At 37.2% G+C, this 24,506-nt stretch overlaps 1 protein-coding gene across 6 annotated transcripts in view; it reads right to left on the bottom strand.

Moving 5' to 3' along the window:
- Nucleotides 1–24,506, bottom strand: part of dtnbb (dystrobrevin, beta b) — a 244,321-nt gene that overhangs the window by 113,485 nt on the left and 106,330 nt on the right. For all 6 annotated transcript variants that reach the window (XM_028796944.2, XM_051924578.1, XM_028796943.2 and 3 more), the window contains 2 exons: nt 13,223–13,347; nt 1,700–1,774 (listed from right to left, as the gene is read on the bottom strand). In XM_028796944.2, coding sequence (XP_028652777.1) covers nt 1,700–1,774; nt 13,223–13,347 — 200 coding nt within the window. The remainder of the gene's footprint in view (nt 1–1,699; nt 1,775–13,222; nt 13,348–24,506) is intronic.

Here is a 24,506-nt window from a genome sequence, read left to right as displayed (position 1 = left end):
TAGACCTGGTGCACCACACTATAAACAAATACAATACTTTCAACTACAAAAATGGATACTGATAGTGTAAGAAAGGGATTTCTCCCTTTGGTAAGGCTAAATTTACAATATATTACCTCAGTAAGTCACAATTTGTATTTGGACTCTAATAGAGTGGGAAATTAGTGTATCGCCCGTTTTAATTAATTTGGGAAGATAAATCCCTCAGTCCCCTACATCTTGCAGATTGAGAGAATCTGAAAAGAAATCGTGAAAAGGCAAAACATTTCCTTAGGCATTAACCACACTTTGAAGCTCAATAAAGTCAATTGTACAGGCACTGCAAGATTAACCATTAGTGACTGCAATTATATGATCATCAATAATGAACAACCTTCAGAGGAGTCCTCAAAAATCGCCTCTATGGCAGAGCGACAAAAAAGAGAAGTCTTCCCTGCAAAAAAAGCTATAGCAGGTAAACAATTTGAAAAATGTCAATTAGAAGGTAGAGTAATCATGGAGACAAAAGTTTGTGCTCTGTGCAGACAGAAGTAGAGAATTTTTGCATGAATGTTAAGTGGTGTGGAATAAGTCCAACACTGAGCAATATCCAGGACAAACCATTCTCACAGTAAAGTATGGTATGGAATTTTGTTGTGTGGATGTATTTCAGCACCGGGGATTGTTAATCTTGTCAGAATGCAGGGAAAGATAAACGGGCCACATTACTGAAAAATGCTAGATAATTACATGTGGTTCTCTGCCAGAAAACCAAGCATGGAGAAGAATCTAGTGTTTCAAGAAAATAAATACTGCTACAGCAAAAAAACAGTGGTTTAAAACAAAGAAAATAAATGCCCTTGAGTGGTCCACTGAAAATCTGGGTGCAAACTAGAGAATTACTATATATTACAGTTTCCAACTAACCAGACACACTCAGAGCAGTTTTACAATATGAACAGGAATAGGCAAATACTGCTCCACCGTAATGCACATACGTATATTAATTACTGACCTTCTGAAAATACTACTGCTAACAATAGCTGGCAGAGTTTATTCATCAATGTACTGACACAAAGAAAAAAAATATAATAAATAAAACATTTTACTTTTTTAATATTTTTTCTTTATTTTATGAAAGGACTCTAAAGAAGAATGTGAGATTAAAAAATAAAATGTTTCTATATAATGCATCAAAATGAAGCTTGTTCACATCCTTAAATGTGAAAAAACTGATGACAGCTCAGTATTTTTTCACGGCAGAGAATACAGTGAACAATTATTTAATCACATAAATAACGTTAGCTTAGTTTGGACTACATATGAGTGCATACTACTATTTATTCATAAGTCAAATGGAAATTGTCTGGATTGTATGTTGCCTGCGTAAACAAAAGAATGGGTATATATCTTAAAGTCCTTTTGAAGATAATTTAAGTAATAACTTAAAATTACTTAAACAACACAATAAAAAGTAATTAAACACTATATTGAACATTTTCAACCAATGAGCATTGTTAACCACACCAATTATGATATTTATTTTGTTCAACGATAGACATGTCTGAAACAACATACATATATGAACACACAGTATATATAACATATTTATACATATAGTAATAAAGCACAGATTTAATAATGATCATACACTAAAAGCATCCTATTACGCTGCATACCTTACCACACCAAAAAAAAACAAAGAAAAACTAACATGTACCTTTTAGTTGGTGTAGGTGCTCCTGATGACATAACAAGTGTGTCATTCATATTATTTGGCAATGTCCGTGGAGGACTGGATAAGAAATAGATTTAAAAAAAGGGTCATAATGACAAATAAATCTATTTCAGAACCAAACAAGTTATCTGAGTGCTTTCAGTTATAGATTCTGTACTAAACAGAATGCATAAATAAAGTAAACTTAATTTAATATAACTGTTCAAGCAGAATAACAACAAAGAGGCATTAGTCAAGCATAAATAACTTCACTACAGATCTCATAAGCCCTCTTCTTCCATGCATAAAAAACAGAAATGGACAAGGTGTTTTAGATTACATTCGTTTTTGATTACTGTTGTCAAAAAATTAAATTTTTTAAACTCTTATCAACCAAACATATTTTACGTAATAATTCTTAATAATGAACATAATATTTTTTAATATCTGGAATACTGGAAAGAAAGGGCAATAAAGAATGACTTCAAATAAAAATACATTTAAATAAATGTGATACATCAAAAAATAGCAGACAGTAGCAAATTTGAAAAATTCTAGCATTGGCTCAAGTAAGCTCACTGCTGAAATACTTTATAAATTTGCTTTTAATGGACTGCTCTATTTTAGCTGCTTAACCCCCACCTCCTAATCGGAAATGAGCCACAATCAATCTATGAATTTTTCAAATTCATGCAAAATAATCCACTGACTTCAAAGCTGAATTTGTAACTGACAATTTCATGTCAACATTTTTAAAATTTCTTTAGGTATCTCTTACCTGGAATCAAAATTTAAAGTGACCTTCTTTGTCCAATTACATTTTAAATCAATAATAAAAGCTTTTCAAAAGTGATATGCTAATTTTATTTATTTTTTGTACAGAGTGCATTTCTAACCTACATAACAGGGATGTAATTTCACCTCATCAAAGATGAAAACAAAATCAATATGAGAAAATAAAAGGTGACTAGAACAGTGATGTATTTTATAGAACTATGTAGAGGGAGAGGCAGAGAGATGGTACATGTATACATGAACACACACACCAAAGCATACACACATTGCACGTTGATAAACACAGATAAATTTATACATTAATAACTGGATAAATAGGTTAGAAAAAGGTTTATTTCACCTTAATAAGCAATTTACTCCTTTTACTTAGGTTTGTTAGCAGAAGCTCTGAAAAATATGACAATTCTGACGCTGCTGATAATAATTCAACCTGCTGAAGACCATATGGTTAAAAGCAACCTGCTGTAAGTACCCTGTACCAGTCTTCTCAAGGTACCAAAAATTAATTAAAATGCCATGTTTCATAACAGAACATTAACTGATCTAACACATACTTTAAAAAATCAAGTTGTCCATCCTATATATGCAAAGTTGATTACTGAAATGAGGTACTGGAAATTAGCAAACCATTTTCTTCCAAGAAAAACACTGCAGTTATTTACAAATAAATGTGCATCCACCTATGATAAATGATCTAAAATAAAATACAATGAAATAAAATATATATTCCTGCTTTAATATAATGGTATGGTGAACTTTAATATGTTTAGCATTATGATTTAATAGTTACATTTTACACCTTATTGATTGTGCTAAAGATCAAAGCACTGCTAGGCCATTCCTGCAAGTTCAATAAAATACCTCTATGGTTAGCTTAATCATTAATTTTGACTAAACAGTAAAACTAAAATAGGATTCATTTAGATGCTTTATTTTTTTCTCATTCTCTCATATGATCACATGATAACAAACCATATGGATTTATAATGTGATTATCTAGCTTCATCTTGTCTAATTCACAGACCAGCTTTGCAAATCAAGAGTCAGAGGCATATTATAGGTACTTATTGACAGGGTTTTCCACACAAGGTTACAAATGCATTCAGCAGAGGGCAAAGATCACTGAAACAATTTTGCCTAAAATAAGAAAGCTTACTTACCTTCCTTAAGTAAAAAGCAGTTTTAGAGCTAACAAAATACATCCGGTTTTAAAAGCTGAGTGCCTTTCTGACTCTCCGTTTACAGAATGAGCATCTTAATGCACTACACTGCTGCTGTCTCTAAGGAAACAGATCAGTCACATGGCACAAAAACCCTTTGAATGTCACATGACAAATGAGCCAATAGCATTGTCCATATCCAACCCACTTGTAATTCATGCCTGTTAATATAAGCAAGGGCTACTGACACATAGACTACTGAGATATTTTACACCTCTTATTTATTACTCTCTATAGATTTCAGTGTGTACTTTAAGTAATTTAATGTGATGAACAGATAAAATACAAGTAAAGATCAAAACATCTGAAGGATTATTAAAAAAATTACTGTAAATTGTTCCTAAGTAAAAGACCAGAGATTCTTGCAAACAAGGATTATATTTTAATCAAAAAAATATACAGCATAAATGCTAAATCAGATTATCATACAACTGTAGATCCGGCATTCATTTATTATTTTTGTTGCAAAATGTATCAATACACCAGGTGTGTATTTTGAATATTTTAATTGTTTAATATTACAAAACCTGCACACTCTTTGTATTTAACACAAATAGTTAACAGTCCTACTTGCACTACATCTTCACTTCTGATACATTTTGCAGGATAGTTTCATTATAGATAGACAACCACGGATGAAACAAATGTAAGTCTGATAATGACACAAAATAAAGAGAAGCAAAAAAAAAATCATTTAATTCTAGTTGTAATCTTGATGACGGTGACTTGTATTTTGTCTGACTAAAAACCACAGCTTTATATAAATTACTTAATTTATTTCCATCAATTCACTACATCTACTTAAATATTAAATAATTTTACTGTGTAAATCTACAGTATGCTACTAACTCTATCCACACATAACAGATTACAGCTTTGTTGGCATACAGACAATAAAAAATCTTAAGTCATGTTTTCATATTTCACAGGGCAAAACAGACTGTCTACACTTTTTCTTGTCTGAAGTGTTCCAGAGAAGACAACATGCAGCTGCCTAATGTAAATTCACATTGAATTGAATTAAAAAAAATTTTTTTATAGTAGTCTATAACCTGTCAAATACCATACAGCAAGTATTTGACTGAGAGGCAGTTAAGAGTATTGTTTATTTACCCTTTCATGACAGCAGGGTTAGTTTGTTAAAATGAATACCAGGTCATTAGAAAGACAATTTACAGCAGTGTTTTGGACCAAGAAAAGTTGTTACTGCCCACAAAAAAAAAGTTGGATGGTGTGCTCCATGGTAGAACTTTTAGACCCATTTCTCATGCATGTAAGAACTGTAGATTTAGTGGCACTGTTACAAATAAACACTTAAAGTAAGTATATTACAAACTATAGTACCTGAGTGATTTAAAAATCACTTTGCCCTGATGATTGTCAGCTTGTGGACCACGTGAGTCACACTTAGGGACCATTGATGGTCCGTAGACCACACTTTGAGAACGACTGATTTACATCCTTGTGCAAAAAATAGAATTGTTAATATTGTAGAGTAACACTGCACCATTTTATTTTGCTGCAGATTTATGTTTCTGTATGACCTTAGGATAAGTACAGAAAACATTTGAGTAATTCTAGTTGAATGTCCACGATACAATTATGGTAACCTTTTTTTTTGGCCTTTTATAACTAGACAAAAAGATGGGGTATTGAGACTGGCATCACTGACATAATGAAATGAAACATGACTTCTGATTATTATTAATTAGATATATCCATGTGTTCACTATAGTTTCAATGGTGGATGAAAGGATCTATGCAACAGCTTCATCTGGTAGAATGAAGTTTGCTTGCCATTATCACTGGAATATTGTCCAAGTAGTACTTCAGAGGCTGAGGTAACACAGTCTGTTCCAACTCTGCTTTAATACAGAATGGGTTTTTAAGTAATGAACAGAAGTTGGGACACCTGTGCAAATTGTTTGCTTCAACTTGAAAGGCTTAATTTACTGGTAGTTGCCGACTTACCACCATGTTCGGTTCTGACAGACCAGTCTTAAGTAGATCTGGCCATAAGATGGAGTGGTATATGTACTCAAACCTGACTGTATGAATAGTACTGTATAGTAAGTCATATTGTTTGTTTTGCATACTTTTTTAATCATCATTCTTAGCACATTGTGTAGATTTTCTATCTTTTTTGCATACATTTTTTAATTTTATTATTTTGTAATGTTATTACTGTTGCTTGCATGAGTGCCAAACGTTTAACAGGTTCACAAATCCTTTCTTTGTCTGTGTTATGTTACGTGATCAGTGTGAGCCTCTCCCAATGTGCCTTGTGTTAACTGTAAGAGCAGGAATTATTCTGGCAGAGTCTGAGCACTTATATGTTTTCTGTTTTAACATTTCAGCCTGTTAATCATAAACATTAACAGAAAGGAGCTCAGTGTCGTTGCATTATCCCTTCGTTGCAGTTTGTACAAAGCAGCACGTCATGAGTCTCAACGCAGAAGCTTCAGAGGTTAACCAGATTCCAGGCCTGGGTTCCTCAGTGCAGCACATACATGGAACACCAGTTACAATATGATAACTTAAAGTCATATGTGATTGCATTCGCTTTCTTTCCTCCATCATACTGCTTGATCATCTTTATTTTTGTGTAGAGATCATTTGTCTTTTTTTCCTGTAATTGTAAGACAAATGTAACTGAACGTAGTCAAAACTGCTGCAGGTAATAAATTGAGATTGAGAGGAATGAGGCAGGGCATATGGAGCTGGCATGGTGAAAACTGTTGTTTGCCTGTGAGAAACAGTAGTGGTTGTAAGTTGAATGTTCATAAGACACATAGGTCATAAGTCACAGAAAACCCATACTTCAATTGCTGCAGAACATCTGTAGGTTGAAACCTATTAGTTGTTCCCTGAAGAAGGCCCATTTGTAATATTCTGAAGTTTCCTTTGTTTTTAATTTTTTGATAACCTAAACTTGAAATTTAAACCCCTGACAGTTTACTGTTTTTACCTTTTCACCATTTTAGGTTATTCATTGCATATCAACCGATTAAATATGACAGAATTAATGATGATAAGATCAGGTTCTGTGGAAGTCATACTGTCTGTTTCAGAACTCCTTGTTTTTCCTATAGCTGTAGATTGTTCCTTATGACCTTTACTGTGTGCTTGGGATGACTGTTGTGCTGCAGAACAAACACGGTACTGAATGATGGAATACAATCTGCTTGTACTTCTCAGCACTGAAGATTCCGTTAATTCTGAGCAGGTCACCAACTCTGTTTGCAGAAAAACAAATCTGCAGGGAACCTCCAACACGCTTTACTGTTGTCTGCAGACACTCATCCATGTAGTGCTCTCCACATCTTCTATAAACAATCTGCCTTCTGTTTGAGTCAAAACATTTGTATTTTGACTTGCCAGTCAAAAACACTTGCTGAGATTATCCTTGTGTTTTTGTATGTAGATTGGTTAATTTCTTTACATTGGAGAAATGACTTTTTGCAGCAACTCTTCTATAAAGAGCACTTCTGACAAAACTTTCCCAAACTGTAGACAACTAACTTGGTTACCAATAGTTTTTGTGTGTTCGGAGCTGATCACAGTTTAGAATTATCCATCCATCCATTCTCCAACCCGCTGAATCCGAACACAGGGTCACGGGGGTCTGCTGGAGCCAATCCCAGCCAACACAGGGCACAAGGCAGGAACCAATCCCGGACAGGGTGCCAACCCACCACAGGACACACCCACACACCAGGGCCAATTTAGAATCGCCAATCCACCTAAACCACATGTCTTTGGACTGTGGGAGGAAACCAGAGCGCCTGGAGGAAACCCACACAGACACGGGGAGAACATGCAAACTCCACGCAGGGAGAACCCGGGAAGCGAACCCGGGTCTCCTAACTGCGAGGCAGCAGCGCTACCACTGCGCCACCGTGCCGCCCTGTTAGAATTATTCCAATTTTAAAAGAACATCAGTTTCATGTATCTCTCATTTGCTGCGTTAAGTTTCCATGGCCCACCATTGGATCTTAGGTCCTCAACCTTGCCTATTGCATTGTGATTTTTTAGAAGAGCTTACACAGCACACCATAAACCTCTTGTCTACTACACAATTTTTGCTTGGGAGAGATTTTGTTGATGCAGGACGACCACCTTGTGCCTTGTTGCTATGCTAACTCTTGCCATGGTGTAAAAATTGATGATCTGAAAGTTAAACTATCACATCTGCCACAATGTTAATTTGGTTGACCCAGTTTATTTTTTTCTATATCTGTTTCTGTTCAATTAAACAGTTTTGTTAAATTAGCCCATTATGTTATTGACTATTGCTATTTATTTATTATCTTTATTAGGCTATGTGCCTACAAAATAATGATGTTTTTGTCTGAAAAGTGGTCTATTATTTAATTTGTTACTTCACACAATAAAAACATTTATCTATGTGATTTAATTTTTGGAAAATTAATGTTTGGAAATCTGAAATTTGATTTCTTCTAGTGACATGCTAAACCAGGAGACAAAAAATAAATATCTAAGCCAATTTTTTTAATAACAAATCTAGAGAGTCTACCTCAAGAATGTTTTAGTAAAGAATATATGAACTATATTTAGAATAAGACCATTTGAATGGGTTGATCCACATTTATAATTTATTTAGACAAAATTAATATAGTAGCAAAAATAACATGCCTAAAATAAATGTTTTCTTAAGACTGAGTGTTGATTTATGTCTATATCTGAAAATTAAAAATAAACAGATCCAATTCAACTAGTGCCATAAGGATTCTAGGATGATTTTAAATAACCCTTGGAACTACAACATGTCAATTCAAAAGTCTTTTTACTATAATAAAAACATTCAAGTCTGAGATACAGTTTAAGAACTTTAAAATACTTTTAAAAAATCAGTAGTTCGGCTTCATTCATTTTCCAATCTAATTTATTAATGAGAGCTGCACTGGGCAATCCTAGCAACAAGACATGAATCTACCTGAATGGGGCATCATTACACCTCAGGGCTATGTCAATCACATACCTAGACTCAACCATGCATGGATAGTTTATTATAAAAAAATCAAACAAACTTGGATGCTTGTAGAATACTGGGCATAATCAAGTACTTGAGGCGATTGGGAATGTGGGCACAGAGATTATATATATGTTATCATTAATGTGTGAAAAGCAGGTATTGAACAGAATGCCTAGGAAATCTGTAGAATGTGTGACGTCTTTAGGCAAAGCATGAAATGTCTGTTACTCTAATACACTATACGAGTTCACTTTCCTAGGTATTGTATATAATACCTAGGCATTACACAGAATGACAAACACTATTTGCCTTTTGGAATTGCATAGAATGCCTAGGAAATTTTTGAAATTTTAACTGTTTCACACGTTGACATCCCATTTTTGGTAAGGTTTAAGTCAGGTTCAATAGTCAGGACTTTTGAGTCATGAGGCAGCAGCACTAACCACTGTGCCAACCTGCTGTCACATCTGCTAAACTTAGTACATAAAAATGCAGTGTCTATTACAAACATTTTAGTAGCAGAATCAAAACATCATAATAGCAAATAACTATAAAGACACATATTCAGGAAATTTTGAAAATATCTTGCTATGTTCATTATGTATGCATGTGTTAAGCTCTGGCTTGGTTTCTAGGTAAAACCCCACTGCCATGTAACTTCTGATTGTCAGCAGCAGGTAAGGAAGTGCTCTGACAGAAGGCCTTGTTATGACTTATGCAATCTTTAGGTCTCTTGTTCCTTTACAATTAACATGTAAATTATATTTCATGGGTTATTAGACTGATTACTTAAAAACATTGCCTTTGTGGTTGATGATATGCTCATCACTGTCTGATTAAACACATTATTACAGCCACTACTTCAAATCAATGTGTTTTATTAGTACAGCAAAAAATAGCTACTCACTATTATTAAAACAACATTTATCTTAACAATTGCCATTAGAAAAGTAAATAAAGCATTTTCACAAACAATAAATATATTTTAGTTCATATAGTACATTGTATTTGACACAAAGCATTGTCAACATCTTTCATTTACCAAAACAAAATTAATTTGAAGGTGGGAACACAAGAGATTTAAGCAAGTTCCTGCAGTGTTAGGTGTAAGATTTAAATATTATAAGGAATACATAGGGTGGTATCCCATATTCCATGTTAAACCAAAATGAAATCATTTACATTGTTAAATAAAAACTACTGAACTACATAAAAAGGAATCTGAAAAAAGTAAGAGTCTGGGCACTTCTCTCTGACTCCAAAGAGGCAAGCTCAACTCTGCGAAGGAATTGTGCTTAGCAGTTTTAGCATAAAATGGAAACTTGCCAAAGGGCAATAAGACTCTCTTAAGACTACAGCATTAAGCTTTCAAACAAGCTCTGCAATTTAGGTCAGAAAATGGCATTTACCTTCAGCAGTCAAAAACAATTTATTAAAAAGACATTGGAGATAAAAATGTAATTAGCTATGTGAGCCTGCTTTCCCACATTAGATCCTATACAACCACCATAAAATCTAACCTATTTACCCATGCTAGTGTATTACCAGTTCATCAATTCTTGGTTCCAGGTAGCAGGAGCCTATCCTAAACACCGTTTCACATAGCTCACTGCACCATCTTGCTGTCTGAATAATATCTGAACAAACACATGTTTAAAAGAAACCAAATTTTATTAGAATTTGCCTTATTTTAGCATTTTGTCTAAAACATGTTATGAGGTTGTTTTCTAAATATTTACCATGATATTTTTGGCATCTTTTCCATTTACAATATGATGAATCTACAGTATTTTTTAAACATGTTATTGAATTTATTAAAATCAAACAACATTCCATACAAGCAAGTCAAATTTTACAAAACTAGGTTCAAATCAAGTCAACCCCCACCCATTAGAAAGAGAGCTAGACCAACACAGTGAAACTTTAATAGTAGAAAAGATAAGTAAATACTAAATACTTATTCTAAAATATTATTAATTAGATCCTGCCAGGTTTTAAAAAAGTTTTGCACAGATCCTCTAAGTGAGTATTTAACTTTTTCCAATTTCAAGTAGTATATAACATCGGTTACCCAGTGTCTGAAAAGAGATGAGTTAGGATTTTTCCAGTTGAGCAAGATAAGTCTACGTGCCAATAGTGAAGTAAAGGCAATTACAATTTGTCATTTTCCACTTTAAAACCATCTGGACATACACCAAACACAGCTGTTAGTGGATTAGGAGAGATTGTGACACTCAGGCTGTCTGAAACGCATTTAAAGATTTTGGTCCAAAATGATGCATACCCAAAACATGTGACCCAATGAGGCTGAAACTTGATTGCAACATTTGCAGGTTGGACCTTGCCCTGGAAACATTTTGGACAATTTAAAAGAGACAGATGTTCTCAATAAATGATTTTAAGTTGAATAATTGTATGCTTTGTACATATGGAGCTAGCGTGAATTCTGTGCATTGCTCCCTTCCATTCCTTTTCTGAAATGTTAAGTAAGAGGAGATCTTTTCCCAATGTACTCTTGGATATTTGAAAGGGAGGGACTTTAAAATGTTTTATATGTTAGAGAAATGCAGTCCTCAAGACTGATCAATATTTTTTCCGTAGTAGAAGTAGGTAGTAGGTGAGGAAAGTCGGGCAGGTTTTGTTTAACAAAACTTTCTAACTTGGAGGTAGTGAAAGAAATGTGTTACTGGAAGGTTAAATTTGGAGTGTAATTGTTCATAGGATGCGAAGACCTTGTCTATGTTCAGATCTCTAGGTGATTTAGTCATGAATGTTTTCCAGACAGGCCAAACCCAAATTTTTTCAATGTGGTGAAAAGGTAGTTCCATTCAACCATATCAAATGCTTTTTCTGCATCCAACGATAATATCATCTCCAGGGTGTTAGACTTTGTGGGTGAATATATTACATTAAACAGGCGACAAAGATAGGAAGCTAAGTGTCTGCCTTTAATAAATCCAGTTTGGTATTGTGATATTATCTAAGGAAGAACTTTCTTAATCCTACTGGCAAGGACTTTGGAGAGCATCTTAACATCGTTATTCAAAAGTGAGATTGGTCTGTATGATGCACATTGTAATAAGTCCTTATTTTACTTTGGAAACACAGTAATTAATGCTTGTCAAAAAAGTTTGAGGTAGAATTTTATTGTCTCTAGCTTCTGTAAATGTTGCTAATAAAAGGTGAGCTAGCTTATGGTAATCATTAGCTTAGGTTAATTAGGTAATGCAGCTTTCCTGCTCTGAAGTGAGTTCATAGCATCTGGTAATTCTGATAGTGCCAGAGGTCTGTCCAATTCTTCTGCACTGAGAGTACCTAGTTGTGGTATCTGTAACGCATCCAAAAACGCATTAGGTTGTGTCTTGTCTTCTTTAGTGTGAGTAGAATATAAGGCCTTATAGTAGTCTCTGAATGTATGCATTATATTTTTATGGTCAATGATTTTGTCTCTGTCTGTGTTGGTAATTGCTGGGATTATATTGTAAACTTCCTGCTTGTGGATTTGTTAGTTTCCTCTCTGTGTTCATAGTAATGATTTTGTAATTTAAAAATGAGTTGTTCTGTTTCTTTTGTTGTCAAGAGATTGAGTTCTGAATGCAAAGCCTGTCTTTTCCTATGAAGTGCCTTATTCGGACAACTGGCATGTCTATTCTGGTAATTTCACCGATTAGCTCTGACACCTTCTTGGTTTCTGATTTACTTTTGTGGACAGATAAGAAATAATCTGTCCTCTTAAGAAAGCCTTCAGAGTTTCCCAGAGGATTCCTGCAGAGATCTCTGTGGATGTATTTGTCTCTAAAAAAAAAATCAATTTGCTTAGATATAAACTCTGTTCAGTTCTCGTCTGCTAATAACTGAGGATGCATCTACAGTATTGTATGTTTCAAATGGATAAACAGTACTGTAAATCATGCTGAAGCAAATAGTGTCACGTCTGATGTTAAATAATCAAATATCAAATAAAATGTTTAATAAATAGTGGATAAAAAGGACACATTTATAGAATTACAGGTCGTGCAAATAGGAAATGCAAGGAATTCCTTTGTAAATGCAGTCTTTGTACCTTTGTTGTTCATTTTTCTATATCATTTACTATGTATATTCAACTGTAGTTTTAAATAAAAAACTGCAACACATATCAAGTCAATATGATAGTAGGCACCAAATGTCATAAATGTCAAACTAAATGTCAGGTATATTGATGGCTATAGCTATTCTTAATTTCCATTAAAAGTAGATCTGAATTAATTCCCTCACTTTGTCTGTATATTCATATTCTATGCAGAAATTTGTTTCTTTTTGGAAAAATCACATTTAAAAATATGCAGTCAATTCAACTCAGTTTGTTCAGCGTATGTAATCAGTTAAGAGATTTCAGACTGTTCACCTTGATTTTTATAATTCAACTAAACATTTCTGCCACTTTAGATTACAGATTTATTTTTCCTTTATATTATAACAGTCATTTTTTACTTCAGTATTATAATTCAAAAGTCCAGATACCAATTTACTTACACTATATGAGACAAGTCAAGAGGCTTTTCAGGTTGTTCTGGAAACACAGGATGGGGAGGTTCTCGACTAGGGACACATCCAAGAGACTTGCTTATTGCATGACTAAGCTTCTTTGCAGGTGACTTCTGCATAAAAAGTATGGCATTTTTAAATTATTAAATCTAAAAATGAACATAACCTTTTCAATTAATATATATGAGAAAGAACAAAATATCTTAACCAACACAACATGGCAACTACAGTATTTCAGTTCAATTCAATGTACTCTTGTGTAGCACTTTCACTGCATATAGGCTCAGAGAACTTGCACATATATATAGTATAAGGTTATCACAGTAAATTACAAATCATGCAAAATTTAAATAATATACTCACACATTAAAATAAACACAGAATAAACTGAGGAAATTCAATAACTAATATAAGCAAATCATCAATACAAAGTCCTTTAATATTGAGATTGAAATACAGCCAATAGGCAGTGGAAGAAAGGGGAAGAAAGTGGAAAGAAAAACTCTATAGTCTACACCATTAATGTAGAATATAAAGCTCTGCAGAGTCCATGGTTTGTTATAACTGATACAACCACTGTAATTATGAACTAGGCTAGCTGGCTTCCCTGCACCTACTAGGTAAATGTTAGGCAATGCAATAAGAAGCAGAATAAGTCCATTTATCACTGAATCAGAAGGTTCCCAATATCTCTAGTGTTATTTTCTTTGGGCAGATGTAGTAGCTATTTCTAATTCAACCTCAGGTCCTTCTATACCATTCCTGTAATCAGTGAGTGGCCAAAATAATCATAGGCAAAAATGTAAATAGTAAGTAGGTCAAAGTCATACAGGGTCCAAGATCTCAAAAGTTAGGAATCAACAATCCAGATCTGCAATTCAGGCCCATAACATGTATTCAACATGCAGAATCATGTCTGTAGATGCAAAAAATAAAGTTTTAAACATTTATTAATATATTTCAGAATGTCAGAAACTATGGAAATTGGCAGTACAAGTACATTCTTTATAGGTGTTGGGATTTCTGACACTGAAGCTTAATCGTCAGAAGCTGTTGATAAAGAAGATGCTAATTTATACTGCATGTTGGCCTAAATTCTCTTTTTAATAATCAGAGGTGCTTCATACATGTGTCAACATTAGCTAAAGTCTGAATTTAATAAGTGTCTGACCTCTTACCAGTATTTAACAGGGGATGTAGTCTATATAACATTGATTTTGATCAGTCACCTGTTATAGGTCTAAAATGCATCTAAAATCAATGCTTATGTGAATCATTTTGATGTTTTGGGGGATTACTTTGTTTTGCTTTTCCTTACTGCACTCAGTCATGCTTTCTGCCTATATCATCTCCTTTATGCTAACTTATTTGAAAAGAAAACCAGAATTTATAAGAATTTGTTTTTATCCTACAATGGACCTTCTTTCAACCAACTGCAAATTAACCACATTAAACAGAAAATAAACACAGTGCAATTCTTCATTTTAGTTTTGTAAAGTTGTTTCGCCAAGGGATAGGAAAGTGTTACTAATTGGGATACATGCTTAAATTTTTTGTTTGTTTTAAAAAAATCTGCTACTCTCTTGTGATTTCTCTTTTATACATCAGGGAATAGTTATACATACTGTAGGTGTTTCTGTAGATCTAGCAAGTACATACTATCACAAATAATTTTTTCAGCCCTGACTCAAATGCTGGAGCCAAGCAGGCCTTAATAGTATTAGGCAAGTTAGATGGTAGACCTATAGATAAATGCTCTGTCCCTGTTTTTTTCACTTTTGGGATTTTACTATTTTTTATTTTTTTTTTGTCTTTTTGTAATCTTTAGCCGATGGGTTCAGGCCTGTTGGGGATCAGAACTGGTGTGTTGCTGAGGCATCGCCCACTGCACAACAGCACTTGGGTCACAATTTGAGGCGGCCCATCCGGGTAGGCATGTGGAAAGTCTTGTCTATTCGGCATGATGATCATCTTCCTCTGCTGTTGAAGGAGTTGCGTAAACTCCACATTTCAGTGGCAGCACTCCCTGAGGTGTGTAGACCTAGGCCCGGCCAGATATCTGTAATTGGGCACACCTTTTATTGGTATGGTCGCTCCGATGGCTATCATACTCAGGGAGTAGCTGTTCCTGTAGTAGATCGGCTCCTTCCAATGGTGACACTTATTTAAACGAGCATATTATGAGACTCAGACTACGGCACTCTCTGGGTGCCATGTCTGTTGTCTCAGTGTATCCTTTGACTGTGGTGAGGGACGTCTCAGTGAGGGAGACATTTTATTCACAACTTCGCTCAGTTGTCACCCATGAGGTGGCACTCCTCCGGTCATGGGTGACTTCAATGCAACCACTGGCACTGACAAGGCTGACTATGAGGATTGTGCTGGTCACCATGGGTCTGGTGATCATGGTGAAGGTAGCTTCATGTTCCTTGACTTTGAAAAACTGGATCCTGTTTTTTGTTGGACCTTTCTACTCCAATACTGGTAGTGCGGTGAAGGGGATTGATCACATCCTTGTGGGCATATGCTGGAGGATCTTACAAAACTGCATGGCCTACAGAAGTGCCCAGTTTGTGAATTCTGCCCACAGAGTTGTTAACGCTACTCTGAAGATCCAGCTTAGGTCCAGTAGGCTACCACCTACTATGAAAATGAGGCTGGACTTGGCCAGACTCTGAGATCAGGCTGTTTCTGAAGAGTTTGCATGCAGATTGTGATTGTCCAACTTATGGACTTGGGTGAAACTGCTGATCCTAATGTGATGTGGGAAACCTTCAGTGACAAGAACCTGAAGCTTGCTGAGGGTTGTGTTGGTGTTACGAGTGTTCCCAGAAGAGGGTGTTTCATCTTGCAGGGCACTCAGAAGGAGGTGTTTCATCTCGCAGGGCACTCTGGATATCATCGATAGGAGTCACAGTGCACGGCTTGATGGCAACTCTGGTCTGTACCGGGAACTGAGAAGGATGGCTACGAGGGCTCTGAGGGCAGATAAGGAGGCATTTGTTAGAGGAATCTGTGTGCAAGTGACACACCATTTGTGGTCTAGTGACCCACGTCCTGCTTACAGAGGAATCGAAGCATTATGCACATCCAAATCTGTTCCTCAGAGAGTTGCAATCAGGGCAGCTGATGGAACGGTTCTTATGGATGACATTGCAGTTGTGAACCGCTGGGCTGGCTACTTTGAGCAGCTGTTTAAAGCTGATCTTCCGGGTAGGACTCTGGATATCTATGGGTCCACGGATCTTAAGGTTGATCCTCCAATTAGCTGTGGACCACCCAGTCTCACTGACAATGCATAGGTAGTGAACCAGCTGAGGGTAGGGAAGGCTGCAGGGATCTGTGGTTTCCGGGGTGAACTTCTCCAGGCCGGTGGTAAGGCTGTCTACCAGGAAATGCAAGCAGTCTGTGCTGCCACTTGAGAGACGGGCGTCCTCCCAGCTGACTGGAAAATGGGACTTGTCGTCGCTATCTGGAAAGGCAAGGGTGATGGCCTGGATTGTGGCAACCACAGGGGGATAACACTGTGTCGGGTAAGGTTCTTGTTTGGGTCATCCTTAATAGGAACCGCGATCACTTCCTTATATATAAGGGACCAGAGCAGTCTGGTTTTACACCTAAGAAGTCTACCATCGATTGCATTCTGGCACTGAGGGTTCTCATGGAGTGCAAACGCAAATATCAGCAGAGTTTCTTCGCAGCCTATGCAGGATCCCCTCAAGGTTGCTTGATATCATGGCCAGCCTATACACTGATAGTGTGAGTGCTGTGCAGAGTGATGGCAGAACCTCTGCATTTTTTCCCAGTTGATTCTGGGATTTGTCAGGGGTGTGATCTTGCTCCAACTCTGTTCAATGCTTGCATGAACTGGGTTTTGGGCAAGGTCGTTGGGTGCAGTGGCTGTGGGGCATCTGTTGGTGAAGAAAGATTCACTGATCTTGACTTTTTTGACAATGCTGTGATCTTCGCGGAGTCAATGAAGGCTCTGATCAGGGCTCTCGAGAGACTGAGTGAGTAGTCTGAGTGTCTGGGCTTGCAAGTGTCCTGAATAAAAACCAAGATCCATGCCTTTAATGACCTCTTCGACACAGCCGTCAGTAGTATGTCTGTCTGCGGAGAGAGTGACGACCTTGTAGAGAGGTTTACTTACCTCGGCAGTGACTCTTGAAATCAGTAGACTGATTGGGAGAGCATGGGGGGATTATGAGGTCACTGGAACGGGGTGTGTGGTGCTGGTTCTGGTGCTTCCCGTCTAGCTATATGGTTGCAAGACATGGACGCTATCCAGTGACCTGAGATGAAGACTGGACTCCTTTGGTACTGTGTCTCTTCAAAGAATCATTAGGTAATGCTGGTTTGACTTTGTGTCAAATAAGCAGTTGCTCATGGAGTCCCGAATGAGGCACATTACCTGCATTGTGAGGGAGTGTCAAGTACAGCACTACTGCCATGTGGCACAATTCCCTGAGGGTGATCCGGCTTGCAGAATCCTCACTGCTGAGGACCCTAGTGGCTGGACCAGGCCAAGGGGACGCCAATGTAATTCCTGGCTGCGGCAGATAGATTGCCATTTCCGGAGCGTGGAACTGGACTGTGTATCTGCCTGGGAGGTTGCCAACCAGGATCCTGAGTTGTTTCGTCATGTGGTAGGTGCGGCAACACGCTGTACCAGTGCATGGTCCCCAACCTGACCTGACCTGACCTATTATCTCCTGGGATTTAACTACCAGAGGGCATCGTGCACCATGTCACTGATACTTTACTTTATAATCATGTGCTGCATTCGGTGCAGGGCCAAGATTAAGAATTCTAACCTCAAACAACTTCACAATGAAAGCTCTTAGTAATGAACATCATTCAGTTATCAACTCAGAATTTCTCATTTAAAACTTGCTTGCAAGTTTCTATTTAGGTTTTAATAATAGCTTGTTCTTTAGGTTATTGACTTCTAGCTATTCCCCTTCAGACATTGTTCATGGTTTAGTGGCTCGGTTTTGGCAAGAGTTTCTGTGCTTTTTGGTTTCAGCTATGGCTGAGGTTTGCTGAACATAATGTGTATTTCACAGTCTGGTTAAACATGCCCTGGCAGTTAGCTCCACTGCATTTTGCCAGTAGACAATTCAGAACAGTCTGCTGGATCTAAAAAAACAGGTGGGCAGTGTCCATGCTGCAGTCCAGCAGATCACCTCTGGATCTACTGCTTAGTAAATAAATAATAGCCTTTACAACAGTATTTGTTAAACTCTGATCCTGGAGGGCCACAATGGCTGTAGGTTTTCATTCCAGCCATTTTTCACATTTAGCAACTTATTACTGTTTCTAAAGCAAAATAACTATGTCATTATATTTTATTGACTTGCTTGTTAAGATTCAGAACTCTTAATTGTTTATTTTTTCCTTAACTAGCTGACAACCAATAATGGCATGCAAAGCAAGAAAAATTATGACAAGAAATAGATCACCAACTAACTCAGGGTTCTCAGATTCAGTTCCTGGAAAGCTACCATTTTTGCCTTAGCCATCTTCTTAATTAAAACCCAATTCTGACTGTTAATGCAACCCTTTATATAATCTTCATTGGCTGATAACGCCCTCAAGCTGCCACACCAGGTATTTTTAAAGGTTCTGGGTTAACTGTTCTTATTAACAAAAAAATTAACAAAAGCATGAAAGGTTCCAAATTTTAAAATGCAAGTCAACTACAATTAAGGCAAATTAGTTAGTTCTACTAGCAGCAGTAACTGGTAACTAATTAAAAAAATAGATAAGAAGACAATATGAAGGCACTCAGGTCCTCCTAGATAGGAAACTGGCAACCCTCCTTTTAAAGAACCTATTTCAGAGGGAGCTAGTGCCCCCTGCTACATACGCTCTCTCCTAACATTGCAGAAGAAATTTAGGACTATATGTAAGAGTATGGATTGAGATCTGATGATTCAGATCTGCTTAAGATTCCAAGGATATTTAAAAAAAAAAACAAAAACAAAAACAAAAACAAAGGTCTTATAAGTCTAACATCTACTGTAACTTGCCTAATATTATTAAGGCCTGTTTGGTTCGACCATTTAAATCATGGCTGAAAAAATTATTTGTCATAGCATGTGCTTGCTAGATCTACAGATTGTGCAGGTCATATTACTTTTTAAAAAATACAGCAGTTGTTTTGAATTTCAGCTATGAGACACTCCCATTTTCTTTTTCTTCTTTGTGTGACTTGGATGTGAAATGGATGTGTCTTAACTAGTGACGAGCGAACACCATGAGGTTTGCTTTACTGCAAGTTTGACAAAAATGCAGAAATGTTCAGGAACTTCGCTGAACTTGCTGAAATGCACTGAAGTCAGCAGGGAAGGAGGAAATTAACTAGTTTTGAGTGGATTATAATGGTCCATGCAAGCACCATTATATAATCCATCATCCTTTAAGGTTTATTTTGACTACCAATACACTTTGTGGCTAATTGCCCATGCTTTTAGATTGCGCCTACTTCCCTTATGTGGACCCGATACCCGTCTGGCAAGAGGACAGGAGCTCCAGCTGGCAGGACTCGAAGACTGGTTTGCACTACTATACTACTCCATAGAGGCATTTCTCTGTTTGAGCTTCTGAATATGGGCAAAGCCTGTGACGCAAGGGATCAGCATTATATCTTTATAATCTGGGAGATGTTCCTGTCACCACCTGATCTATGCAACATAACGAGGAGTAAAAAATGCTTAATCCAACCATTAAGGAAAAAGTACAATGAAACTAAGCAGAATCTCTTATATATATTTCTCTTCTGGTTCATCCTGCTTCCACTTCAAAACCGGTCCCACCCACACGCAGCCGACACAAAATTTCTCGATTCCTATTCGTCCTCTTCCAAACCCTTCCCCATGCTGCATTGGGACTCCAGACCAGCAGTGCAAACACTGTCATGCACTATACTGGCCTGCTGAGCGTAATACATCCAACAAGTACTCGAGGTGCTGCCACAACGGTAAAGTAGCTTTACCACCTTTGCAGGAGCCACCTGTGTCTTTACAACAGATTCTTACACAGCAAATATCAGAAGCTAAAAATTATCATGAACACATTCGAGAATACAACTCTTCTCTAGTGTTTGCTTCCATGGGTGCACAGATAACTCAACCTCCTGGCCACAGACCATACTGTTTTAAAATTCACGGGCAAATTTATCACCAAATCTCTCCACTATACACTAACACTTCTACCTTTTGACACAGCACAAGCTACTGAAGCACGCTTACAAAATAAAACAAACTGCATGCAGCGAAAATTTACTTCTCCAGATAGATTCCATGCTCAGAACCATCAACCCCTTCGCTAAATCATACAAGCACATGCATGAAATCGCTCAGTCCAATCCAACAGCATCTGTACAAATGGTTTTCAAGGAAAACCCTAGGCAGGATTTACGACGATACAATGCCCCGACATGTCACACCGATGTTGCAGTGATTTTTGTCGGAGAAGATGGCGAACCGCCTGCCAAAAGGGACATTTGCATCTATCCCATAGGCAACTCCTGTAAACAGATTTCCACGCTTAATATGAATTGCGATCCTATGGTTTACTCACTTTTATTCCCTTACGGAAACATTGCCTGGCGCAAAGATTTACAACATGTTCCCGATAAAAGAACCGGCAAGCGAATAAGGCTTACTCAATGCCAATTTTACGCGTACAGATTAGCAATGAGGAATACATTTAGTATTTTGCACTCCAGCGACAAACTATTCCAACAGTATGTCGTAGATGTGTATGTTAAAATGTCTCAACTATCTCAGATTACATCAACAAGATCTGCGCGTGGAACAATACAAAGGACTGTCAGACGCACTGCAAGCAAACGCCGAAAATAACAAAGTACATTTAGGCAACTGCGGTGGGCTGGCGCACTGCCCGGGATTGGTTCCCTGCCTTGTGCCCTGTGTTGGCTGGGATTGGCTCCAGCAGACCCCCATGACCCTGCGTTTGGATTCAGCGGGTTGGAAAATGGATGGATGGACATGTAGGCAAAATGATCATATTACCGTCCACATTTCCAGGAAGTCCAAGATGCATGCAACAGTATGCCATGGCCATAGTACGTAAATTCAGAAAGCCTGATTTATTTATCACTTTCACATGTAATCCTGCTTGGCCGGAAATTCTACATGCACTGTCGGATACCCAAAGACCGGAGCACAGACCAGATATTGTAGTACGAGTCTTTTAGATTAAGCTGCAGGAATTACTTAAGAGACATTCTATAACAACATCTTTTTGGGGTTGTTATTACACCGCCGTATGCTACTGCGGATGTTGGCTAGTAACAAAGTATTTTTATAATATCTCATTATGGCCAGCTAATGTACCCCTTAAATGAAAATACTGCAGGTACTGCGCAGTACACGTACAAGTACGTAATATCTGAAACTTCTGTGCATGACTGTTATAGCTATATGTGATGTCACGCTGGCCTCAAAAAGCATCATAGGACATTTGGAAAAGTTTGTTTAATCAGGATGCACAACGGATTTCGGTGAGAAAAAATTTAATGAACAAGGTCTCCTGCAAAGAAAGTATTTGCTATGAAAAACGTTTTGGCAAATTTTGCAGATCAACACTGTTCATAACCAATGACAGACTTTCAAGTCTGCTATAACCACCTTTGTTTATCAGCATCTTCATCAACTTTAGAGTTTGGGTAAATAAAGACAGCTGAACTCATAGAATAAATCTAATGTTACATTTGATATCAAAGAAAATAAACAATAAATAAGCAAATAAAAGAATTACTTCCCAAAAAAAACTAGCTTTAAAATTGCTTTCTTGGGAAGCCTAAGGCTCTTGCATGCATGCATAGATAGATAGATAGATAGATAGATAGATAGATAGATAGATAGATAGATAGATAGATAGATAGATAGATAGATAGATAGATAGATAGATAGATAGATAGATAGATAGATAGATAGATGTACAATACTATACAGTATTTTGAAAAGTAATTCAATCCCAAAACTACTTTCACATTTACTTAAACTTACCTGACTATATTAAAGTAAGTTTTTTTACCAGCTGATCTACAAAAATTACCAAAGGATAAATAAAATAAATGTTATAACTTACAACAATTTTCTAAAAGGAATACATCAAAAAACTTTCATTCTGGTCAGGTTTGTTGGGAACATGAATACTTCATAATACGGTCAGATCATAGAGGAAAACTAGCTCCCCTTGTGACGATGCGGGTTCTGCTCCATGCTCACATCTTGCCTTTTGGGAGCTCTGAACCTGACACCGTCAGTAATGTCACCGATGAACTGGACAGTGAGGCACAACAATGAAGCAAAGGGGATGGTGCAAAAGTGCAAAGTGCTTTTATTAAAAACAACAAAAATCAAAGTGTCCAAATAAATAGATGCATTGTCTCAAATCTTCAAATAAATAATCCATAAAAAGCTGTGAATTGTGGAGGTTAAAAACACGCTAGAAAAAATCCTTTAAAAAAAAAACGAGGTTAAAACAATGGCTGAAAGCAGTCTTTTAAAACAAATCCCGGTGCCTTTCTACTGGTGACTCCCCTGCTTCTCCTATCCAGGCTATGCACCAGGGGAGCCACCCTATCTGCAGCTGACCTTTCTGCCTTCTACTGCTGGTCTGTTCACCTTTCCGATCCCTGGCTCTGTTGGGCATCATCAGACCGTGACTTGGGCTCCGTAGCAACCAGGATGCTCACGCTGGGGGGTTCATTACCCAAGTCCTGACACCCACTGCCTTCTCGGCCTTATGCGGCGAGCCATCTTCCTTCCGGTCACTCCCGCTCCTAATGCTCAGTGGGAGCAACCACTACTGACTGCTCCTAGGGTGCCGGCCAAACACCCAGGCTCACTGCTCAGCTGCATTTATTCTCTATAACGAGCACCTTTGCTTGTTCACTCACCGGCTTTCTCCTCCCTGCTTCCAGCCTTCTCTCCTTCTTAACCTCCATCTGTCTTTTTTTATCTCTTTTTTTCTCCCCTCCCCTAGCTGCCTCGCGTTTATATTATTTATCACAGGGAAGTGGATCAGGTGTGGCAATTAGCAGCTCCCGGCATCAATTACGGATACGGATGACTTCTAACCTGTGCACTTAAGTGAGGACCGCCTGCATCATGAATTCACCCGGGAACCTGCTCCAGCCACACTACCACACCCCCTCACTAAGCCGCGTGTGCGGCAACTATTTATTTATAAAGTGGCCTATTTGACTTGTGCTGTGGAACTGCTAGACCACACCCCTCTGCCAGAAAGCATAAACTGTGAGGGTGATTTGCCTTTCAACAGGACAATGGCCCAAAGCATTCTGCAGGAGCAACAATGGAATGTGAAGAAAACTGATATCCTTGAGTGGCCCAGTCAAGTTTTGACCTGAACCACATTGAACATCTGTGACAAGACCCATAAATTGCTGTTTACTGCTGCTCCCCAACTAACCTGGCTTATCTTGAGCAATTTTTCACAGAAGAATGGTTAAATCATGCTCCAACACATTGTGGAAAATTGAGACTTAGTTAAAAATACTACTTGCTGTAATAGCTGTGAGAGGTGGTTTAACCAAGTGCAGAACAGGGAGGGATGAATACTTACAAATTGCTGAATTTCAATTTATGAGATTTAATTGTTTAACAGTTTATAACTATCTTCCTTTTTTGGAAAGTATTGGGAGAAGAAGTTTTATTTTCAACTGTTTGATTTATAAATAATAATTCTTACTCAAATCATTCAAAATTCCAGGTTTATGTAAAAACATGACGGTTAAGACACTGCATTTCTAGATTTAGAATCACAGGCCCAGGATTTCCAGGTGTGGAGTTTGTATATACATACTCTTCATGGAGGGATATTTTTCTTTCAGGTGCTTAATTTCCCCTCCTACTGTACATTCCAAAAGTAATTGCAATTGATGCTATCATACTGCTTCAGCTACACCATATGAACAGGACATTGCTAATTTTTCAGCCTAGTCATTCACTAAATGCTGAGTCAAAATGTAGTATGTACTGGCACCTCTGAAAATGAATATATAATAAACAATGAAATAAACCTTCAACACTGAACATGAAATGTGACCGTGACATTCTTAAAAAACAGTATTTTTTCTTAATAAATTACAAAATAACAGCTCTTGCTAACAAACAGCATTCATGTAAATTGCATTTTAGCAACATCTTCACAAAATCCTATATCACACCACCACTGGCTCCAACCCCAACTCCCATTAAAAAGACATATTTCCTAC

The sequence above is a fragment of the Erpetoichthys calabaricus genome, chromosome 3, assembly GCF_900747795.2.
Source record: "Erpetoichthys calabaricus chromosome 3, fErpCal1.3, whole genome shotgun sequence".
Taxonomy (NCBI): Eukaryota; Metazoa; Chordata; class Cladistia; order Polypteriformes; family Polypteridae; genus Erpetoichthys; species Erpetoichthys calabaricus.
The sequence above is the reverse complement of the archived record's forward strand: the minus strand, read 5'-3'. Positions and strand labels throughout refer to the sequence as shown.